Source organism: Oratosquilla oratoria, chromosome 31 (genome assembly GCF_046742065.1).
Source record: "Oratosquilla oratoria isolate Oo_2021 chromosome 31, ASM4674206v1, whole genome shotgun sequence".
In the NCBI taxonomy this organism is placed as follows: Eukaryota; Metazoa; Arthropoda; class Malacostraca; order Stomatopoda; family Squillidae; genus Oratosquilla; species Oratosquilla oratoria.
Genome location: NC_134807.1, coordinates 1,518,217 through 1,528,216, shown reverse-complemented (window position 1 = coordinate 1,528,216; position 10,000 = coordinate 1,518,217). Strand labels below are relative to the sequence as shown.

Genomic DNA, 10,000 nt, shown 5'->3' with positions numbered 1-10,000 from the left:
TAAATAAATAGATAAATAAAGAATAAACGAGTCACCTGTGACCTCAGGTCACGCTTAAGAACTCTCAACACCTAATCCCTGAAACCTCCCACAGTCCTCCACTCTTCCAGTCATTCTTCAGCAAACGTCCTCTGGAAGGTCCAAGCTTGCGACCTTCTGGGCTCGACTGCCGACGACGCTTCGGGTCAGACAAACACGCTTCCAATGTTGTGTTTCGTTCGTTTCTTCACGGAAGCACGAGAAAGGTCGGTAATCATCGTTTTTCTTCACTCAGGAGGACAGAGATCCTAATGGAAGTGTTCGTCTGATTTTTTTTGTGTTCTTTTTTTCCAATCGTAATGGATTCTTATTTCCTTGTCCTTCCTTCAAATCTTCCTAGTTTTTCTTTTCTATAGCTATAGCTATTCTCCTTAATCATTTTCATCACGATTTCGTCTTCAGTATTTATTCAAGCATCTTATATGACAGTTTTTTTTTTTTTTTTTTTTTTTTACATTTTTTGACGTCACCGCTCCTGTACTCAGGACTAGGTAGTATAGCACTTCCTATACTTCTAGTTACAAAGACTCCAGGTGCTACATGACTACTAGGAAGAGACTTTTCCAGGTCTTCATCGCCTCTCTCTCTTTTCCTTCTTCGTTTATTTCCATCTTTCTCTTCTCCTTTTTTCTTCCTCTCCTTTTTTCTTCCTCTCTTTCATCATCTCTCTACTCTCGAATTTTCTAAGCACCTCCCAGGTGTACTATCAACCCAGATTAAGAAATACTGATATTAGGCACAGATTATATAACTTTCACACACTCAATAGTTCAGGGGAGGGAATCTAGTGACCCTATACGGACCAGAGGCACACAGTATTTCTAATTGTTCGAGACTCAAAGAATATTACAAAGGATTACAAAGGATTACAAAGGCGGAGCATGCCGACAAGAGACCTTTTGGTCCATATCTAGGTCGGATGTGCAAAAAAAAATCGTAATAATAAAATAATAAATATCTATACTCTATATGCTCAAGCAACCAATATTTCAGAAGAAATTTGATCAATACTCAAGAGTACTAAATCTACTTGGTATTCTCTTATGATTTCATCTAAAACATATCTAAAATCCCCCTTTCTGCCTTCCTTGAATTCAAAGTCTCTGCCCCGTTCAATGTCGTAGGTATAAGCACAGTTGTCTACTAACATGACACTTTGTATTTCTTTAAGACATTTGTTTGTTTACATCACTCTGCAGATTACCTCCACCCCCTATTCCTCCATTCCCTGCTACATGGGATCTTAGATACTTAAAAATCTCTAATTCATTCAGTTTTTCTCTTTTAAGATTTATCTTCAACTCGCTGCCAACCTCTTCTCTTGTACACCTCACCACTTTATTTTTCATCAAATTTACTTTTAGCTTTCCCACGGGTCGCAATGTAGCCCAGTGGATACCGTGACGAACTTATACGCAGGTGGTCGTGAGTTCGATTCCCGGGACCCACTGCGGGCTATGTCGCGTTGGTTTCGTGATCAGGCGGGGTGGTGACCTAACGTTGGCCTAAAAAAAAAAAAAAAAAAAAAAACAGCGGCTTGCTACAACTGACAGGGTCTTGTCCTATCAATGGTTTCTTCCTTTCCACTGCATGGGAGTAGGGTGATAGGTTGAGTTTCCCCCGCCTCACATACCCACCCAAACTCATCCACTCGCTATCTCAGACCCTCCTCTGACCCAGACAGAAGTATAGTGTCGTCCGCAAACAACAACTAGCTCACCTCCCACTTCTCTCTTCTCTCGCTTATTACCTCCAAACCCTCACCATCCACCCTCGTATTTACCTCCCGTACCACACACGTTAAAAAAGGATCAAATTAAAGAAAAATAACCCTTTTATCCAGTGCTCCCGTAGTATTTGTCCCGCTAGTTATTTTGATTGGTTGAATGGAAAAAGAATGGTATTCAACAGAACGCAAATAACTCGGACGTAAATGAAACGGAAAAGGGAAGGAAAGAGCGAGCGAGCGATATATATACTCGTATACACACACACACACACACACACACACACCACACACACACACACACACACACACACACACACACACAAATACACACACACACACACACACACACACACACACACACAGAGCGAGAGAGAGAGAGAGGATGATTTCTAGGTCCCCATTCTCTCTTTCATTCTACCATGGCATGAATGCAGGAACATCTGAGTGACCAACACTTGAGGAAGAATGATCTTATTTTCAAGATTTTTACTTATTTACGAATACAGTTGTTTTCGATCACCTTATAGAGGAGCTTTATGTGAAAAACGTATGAAGGTTTATGTAAAACATATGAAGGTTTATGAGATGAAAATATGTGTGGTAAGCCTGGGTATGTGCGCGTTTCCTCCTTACCTCAAAAAAGAAAGAATAAAAAATAGACGAATAAGTGAATAAATATATGAATAAATAAATGGAGATAAATAGATAAACAAATGAATGATTATGTAAAAAATTAAATACAGTAAGTAAGGAAATAAGTGGATAATTAAAAAATCAAATGAGTAAATGGATGAATAAATAGATGGATAGATAAGTAGATGAATAGATAAATAAATAGACATTGAAATAAAGAAAATATAAAAATTAAATGGATAGGTATACAAACATGTAATCAAATAAAAACAAAGAAATTGAACAAAATAGAGATAACAGAATAAGATAGAATAAAATAGATAAGATGAAATGAGATAAGACGAAATAAAAGGCGAAAATTATCACCAGGAAAAAGAAATATTCTCTCTGTTTCTTTAGTCCCCTCCACTCATTTCCATAAAAACCATCGTTTTTTTTGTGTGTGTGTCCTTCAACAGTTCTTTCGTCCATTTCTTTTCACTTTTCAATTTTGTACAATATATTCTATTTCTCTCCATTTTTAGCATATTGTATTTCATTCTTTTCTCGTTCATTTCTGTCTCTCTTGCATCATTTCTCTCTCGTCGTTTTTCCTGAACTTCAGTTTCGTTCCATCGTCTTTTCTCTATACCGCTTTCGCTTCTCTCTCTCCCTCCCTCTTTTGTCTATCTCTCTTTCGCTCTATCTCTCCTATTTATCTACTGGCTTCTTTCATGTCTTCCCTCTCCACCACCACCAAAACCACCACCAACACCATCACCACATCAACCCCACCACCACCAACATTTGAACTCTAACCCCAACCTAAACATACTTAGCTTAGTGTATCCTAGCCTAACCTAACCTGACCTAACCTAAACATACCTAGCTTAGTGTGTCCTAACCTAACCTAACCTGACCTGACCTAACCTAAACATACCTAGCTTAGTGTATCCTAACCTAACCTAACCTAACCTAAACATACCTAACCTAAACATACCTAGCTTAGTGTATTCTAACCTAACCTAACCTATACATACCTACCTTAGTGTATCCTAGCCTAACCTAAACTAACCTAACCTAAATATACCTAGCTTAGTGTATCCTAACCTAACCTAACCTGACCTGACCTGACCTAACCTAACCTAATCTAACCTAGCCTAGCCTAGCCTAGACTGGCCTAACCTGGCCTAGCCTAACCTGGCCTAGCCTAACCTAACCTAGCCTAACCTAACCTAGCCTAACCTAACTTAACTTAACTTAACCTAGCCTAACCTAACCTAACCTAACTTAACCTAACCAAACCTAACCTAACCTATCCTAACCTAAACTAACCTAGCCTAAGCTAACCTAACCTAACGTAACCAAGCCTAACCTAGCCTAACCTAGGCTAACCTAGCCTAACCTAGGCTAACCTAGCCTAACCTAGGCTAACCTAACCTAGGCTAACCTAGCCTAACCTAACCTAGCCTAACCTAACCTAACCTAACCTAACCTAACCTAACTTAACCTAACCTAACCTAACCTAACCTAACTTAGCCTAACCTAGCCTAGCCTAGCCTAGCCTAGCCTAGCCTAGCCTAGCCTAGCCTAGCCTAGCCTAGCCTAGCCTAACCTAGCCTAACCTAACCTAACCTAACCTAACCTAACCTAACCTAACCTAGCCTAACCTAGGCTAACCTAGCCTAACCTAGGCTAACCTAGCCTAACCTAGGCTAACCTAGCCTAACCTAGGCTAACCTAGCCTAAACCTAGGCTAACCTAGCCTAACCTAACCTAACCTAGCTTAACCTAACCTAACCTAACCTAACCTAACCTAACCTAACCTAACAGCTATTTTTTTACTCGGCCGAAGTTGGGTCGTTTCCCCGCCTTGCCAGGGTATTCGGGAATCAATGCAGCAAGCCAACAGAGGTTTTGGGAATCGAACTCACGACTACCTGCTTACGAAAGGGAAGACGGTATCTACCGCGCGGTTCTCAAAAGTCTGTTGATGATGAGGTCTTAATAAGCAGTTGACAATGTGAGAAAATCTCTAGTGGACAGCGACATCAGTAGCCTTATGGCCTCTGAGCGGTAGGTTCGAGTCCTACGTGCGACGGTCATAAAAAGTTATCCAAGCAGTTGACGAGTTGTAGGGTGGAAGATTTAACAAAGGTCTACGTAACTAGGCAAAGTCTTGGTACTTACATGTCCTGAAGCGTGTCTTTGTAAGGTTGAAAGCTCTGATTTGTTATCTTCGTAATGCCCGCATACGTGACAGATCTGCAATAGAAAAGAAAAAAGTCATCTTTAAGTGCTCGTCTAACACTATCCTAATTCTTAATGTCTACGGTATAGATGACGTGTAAATATAGATACACTGAGTACATACATTGACGAGTTAAACACCATATGAGGACGGAGCCTTTATTTGTACGACGTTTCGCTTGTTACAGCTTTTTCAAGTACAAGTTGAGATACATATGCTTGTACTTGAAAAAAACTGTAATAAGCGAAACGTCGTACAAATAAAGGCCCCGTCCTCATATGGTGTTTAACTCGTCAATCTTGTCGGCAACTGCCACTTTCATGAAGTACATACATACATATAACAAAGGCTTTTTTTCCACCTTATAAGGGAAGTAGCCAAAGTCAGAGGTATAAAATCCACTCCCTCCCATTCCATCCCCCACATACTCCACTCCCATCCACCTCCCTCCCTCTCTCTTATCTTAGTGTGTGTGTGTGTGTGTGTGTGTGTGTGTGTGTGTGTGTGTGTGTGTGTGTGTGTGTGTGTGCGTGTTTGTGTGTGTATGACTGTATGCGTGTTTTTTAGTATGAGTGCGTCTCTGTCTCTTTCTATTTCTGTCTTTCTGGATGTGTGTGTGCGCTTGCGTTCGTGTATGCTTATATATGTATATGAATACATGTATGTTTGTGAATATACGTGCATCGTTCTGTCCGTCCCTCTCTGTGAATATGTATGTGCATGCATGCATGTATGTATGTGTGTGTGTGTGTGTGTGTGTGTGTGTGTGTGTGTGTGTGTGTGTGTGTGTGTGTGTGTGTGTGTGTGTGCACGAGAGGATCTCCGAGTATTTCTCTCATCATTGCTCTCCGTTTCTTCTGTATATATTCAGCTGGAGGCATGCCATGCCTTGTAGCAATACGAATATTCTTCCCTGGGTCATGATTTAATGATGACAAATTTTGGGGGCAAGTTCGGGCTGATGTCGTGATGAAGATAGATAAAATATTGTTCCTCCCCTCCCCCTTCCCCTGAAAAAAAGTTAAATGATAAACGTAAATGATATACTGCATGGCACACACAGAATAGGATTTCAATAGATGCAACGATGGAGACTTTATGTTACTGTCTCCCTTGGGCAAGGAGATGATGTATGCGTAAGGTTAGAAAATTGCTCTTAGACCGGTCTGAGCTCTCATTCGAAAGGAAAATAGTTGTCGATCGCTTGTCCAGCACGTGATCAAAAACAAGCACACGCGCGTGGACATACACGCGCACATTTGTAAAGCACTGGCCTCACAAGCCAGAGAACCGGGGTTCGATTCCCCGGCCGGGCGGAGATAAGTTGGGTTTGTCTCCTTTCACGTGTAACCCCTGTTCACCTAGCAGTGAGTAGGTACGGAACGTTGGTCAAGGAGTTGTGACCTTGCTGTCCCGATGTGTGGTGTGTAAGTGGTCTCAGACCAACCCAGAGATCGGCAAATAATGAGCTCTGAGCTCACTGCCGTAGGGTGGTGTCTGGCTGTCTCGACAGAGACTGGAGCAGATCCGAGGTGAATACACACACACACACACACACACACACACACACACACACACACACACACACACACACACACACACACACACACACACACACACACACACACACACAAACAGCAGAAACAGCCAATCATGGGGGCGGAATTTCTCCGCAACGTGTATATATATATATATATATGTATATATATATATATGTATATATATATATATATATATATATATATATATATATATATATATATATATACACACATTTGTGCGTGTGTATATCTGTGTATACATAAATTAATAGGAATACAAAAAAAATGTAAGTGTGAGTGTCTGTGTTTACGTAAAGTAATAAGAACGATAAAAAAAACAGCTGACATTAGACTTCATTTTGGTTTGTATGGACGAAGCTTCTTACGAAGTTCTTGGCGAAAAAAATGACCCGAGTTGGCGGAAAATTTGGCGGGAAAGAGACAGAGTGGCGAGACAAAGGCTGGAGATAAACGCTTCTGAAACTTTTAATTGTAAAAACGAAGAGTAGCGACATTGGTCTCATTCTCAATTACGTTCCGTCTGTCGCCAGATCGTTTCGTTCAGTCGAGGGAAGGAGGTCCCCATCGACCCCGTCAGGAATAGACGAAGATATCTGGAGTAATTCGAAGATTAATGGAAGCTATTCGTTTTTAGTCCTGGGACATTTGAGGAAGGGTTACTGGGTTTGAGTGAATCTAATTCGTTTTCACCTCCTCTTCCCCCCCTTCCCCTCTCCCCTTCCCCTCTCCTCTTCCCCCCTCCCCTCCCCTTCCCCCTCCCCCTCCTCTTTCCACCCCTCCCTCCTCTCTCCTTCACTCTCTCTTCCCCTCCCCTTCCCCCTTCCCATTCCCCCTTCCCATTCCCCCTTCCCCTCCCCTTCCCTCCTTCCCTTCCCCCCTCCCCTCCTCACTTCTCCTCCCCCTTCCCCTCCCCCCTCCTCTTCCACATTCCCCTTCCCTTCTCCGTCCCCTTCCCTTTTCCCCTTCCCCCTTCCCTTCTCCCTCCCCTTCCCTCCTTCTCTTCCCCCTTCCCCTTACCCCTTCCCTTTCTCCCTCTCCCCCTCCTCTTCCCCCTACCCTTCCCCCTTCCACTTCTCCCTCCTCTTCCCCCTCCTCTTCCCCCTTCCCTTCCCCCCTTTCCTCGTTCCCCCCTTCCCTTCTCCCTCATCTTTCCCCTCCCCTTCCACCCTCCCCTTCCCCCTCCCCTTCCCCCCTCCCCGTCCCCCCTCCCCTTCCCCCTCCTCTTCCCCCTCCTCTTCCCCCTCCTCTTTACCCTCCCCTTCCCCCTCCCATTTCCCTTTCCCTTCCCCCCTCCCATTCTCCCTCCCCCTTTCCCTCCCCTTCACTTTCCATCATCCTCCCTTCTCCCTCTGCCTTCCCTTCCCCCTTCCCTTTCTCTTCCTCTCAATTTCTCACTCTCTTCCTCTTTCCTTCCTATCACTTTCCCTTTCTCCTCTCCACCCCTTTCCTTCCCTTCACCCTCTTCTCCCCTTTTCATCCCTTCCTCCTCACTCCTCCTCTCCCCTCTCTTTTCTTCCCCTCTCCTTTCCTTCCCTTTCCCCTCCTCCACAGCCCTTTCCTTCCCTTCCCTTTCCCCTTCTCTTTCCTTCCTTCCCTTTCCTTTCCTTCCTCTCTCCCTCTCCCTCTCTCCTCCCCTCTCTCTTCTCCTCCCCTTCTCTCCATTCCCTCCTCCTCCACAACCCTTCACTTCCCTTTTCTTCCTTTCCCTTCCCTCTCCTTCTTTCCTCCCCTCCCCTTTCCCTCTCCTTCCCTTTGGTCTCCCTTCCCCTTCCTCCTCTTCCCTCTCCTCCTCTTCCCTCTCCTTCCCTTACCCTTCCTCCTCTTCCCTGTCCTTCCCTTCCCCTTCCTTCCCTTCCCTCCCCTCCTCTCCTCCCCTTCCACTTCCCCTCTTCTTCCCTTTGTTCTCCCTTCCCTATCCTCTTGACTCAATTACTGCCTGGCAGTGGATGTGTACATCAATTCAACTTTTGTTATGATTGAAACATGTGAGGGGCCCACGGCGGGAGCCGCTTAGCTTCGTCAGAAGCCGTCACCATTGTCACATGGGATCAGGTACATACATGCATGCATATATACATACATACATAAAACATACATGTATTCATACATATACACATACAGACACACATACATACGTACATACATACATACATATATACATACATACATGTATCCAAATATATATACATGTAGACACACATATACATACATAAACATATATATACATACATACATATATACATACATACATGTATCCAAATATATACAAATACAGACACACATATATACATACACACATACATATATACATACCTACATATATACCTACAGACATACATACATGCATACACACATATTCATATATGCATAAACACATACATACAGACATACACAGACATTGCAATCCGGAAACAACCCAGGCTGCTCCGCAAATGCGTCTCCCGAACTGGATATGACGCCAAACCAAAAAACCAAAAATCTATTTCGCCATCAATTATTCAAACTTCCTTTGATTGAATATACTTTTCTAACCCGTCGCCCTCTCGGCGGCAGATCTATCTCCACTAATCTTCTACATATGTCTCTATGTTGTGTATGTTAAAGACAGATTGAACATTTTTAGAAGCTCTGCCATGGGATTCGAACCCTGACCCGTGCGTCGATAATCACGAGGCCAAGACGCTAGCGACCATGCTACATGGGATGGTACAAAAGGACTGTACTAGTCCCCGACCACGCTTCACGTAACATTGGAAGATCTAGTCTCATTTTCATCCAATCCCCGTATTAGGCGAGCCCTCCGACAAGTTGTGTATGGATGAAAATGAGACCAGATATTACAGTGCTACGTAAAGCGTGGTCGGAGACTAATACAGTCCTTTTGAATCATCACATGTAGCATGGTCGCTAGAGTCTTGGCCTCGTGATTATCGACGCACGGGTCAGGGTTCGAATCCCATGGCAGAGCTTCTAAAAATGTCCATATGTCTCTATGTCTTTCAAGGTCGCTCTCTCTTGTATAAAGTATATGTATTTTGGATGTGCTGTGCCTTGCGACACTATTTCTGACCCAAGGCAGTGGACAAGATGCAGGGATGACCCGTCATCCAGGAGGTGACAAGATAAGAGGGTAGAGGGGAGTGGAGTATGTAGGGGATGGAATGGGTGGAAGGGGTGTCTATGCCTTTGTCTTTTGGCTACCTCCCGTGTAAGGGGGAAGAAAGCCTTTGGTATATGTATGTATATATATGTATATATACATCTACACTGAATGGTTCCCAGCGATCAATTGATATTATTCAACCACAAACAACTTTTAATTCCATGCCATCGCAATCGAGACTGAAGAATCGCTCGATGGAGACATTTTGTTGGAAATTGAAACGTGGACGAGCCGAGGATTCGAACCCAGCTAACCCGTAACAAAGTTACAGTGACTTATAATGTATATATATGTATGCACACATATACATATTCTAAAAGGGATGGGTGCCATGTCATTCCCAGTTCCGAAGGATTCCGACAGATTCCGATAGATTCCGACAGATTCCGACGGATTCCGACGGATTCCGACGGATTCCGACGAATTCCGAAAGATAATTTTCTTTTTTCCCGTTTCTCTCTGGAAAGGCCATGACCTTGTTTCTCCCACGCAGAGGGAAACCTCCGACGGATGATGGGCCGAGTTTGGTTCTCAAATTTTGAGTTTATTTTGAAACTCGACCCACAGGAGCCACCTGATATGTTTATGAGAACTTTTCAATATTGGTGATGAGATTAGACGCCATTTTCCTCCTCCACCCACGT

At 43.5% G+C, this 10,000-nt stretch overlaps 1 protein-coding gene across 1 annotated transcript in view; it reads right to left on the bottom strand.

The window, feature by feature from the left end:
- LOC143041382 (uncharacterized) overlaps nucleotides 1-10,000 on the bottom strand; it is a 326,414-nt gene that overhangs the window by 148,025 nt on the left and 168,389 nt on the right. Inside the window, exon 5 of the mRNA XM_076213206.1 lies at nucleotides 4,571-4,645. Coding sequence (XP_076069321.1) covers nucleotides 4,571-4,645 — 75 coding nt within the window. The remainder of the gene's footprint in view (nucleotides 1-4,570; nucleotides 4,646-10,000) is intronic.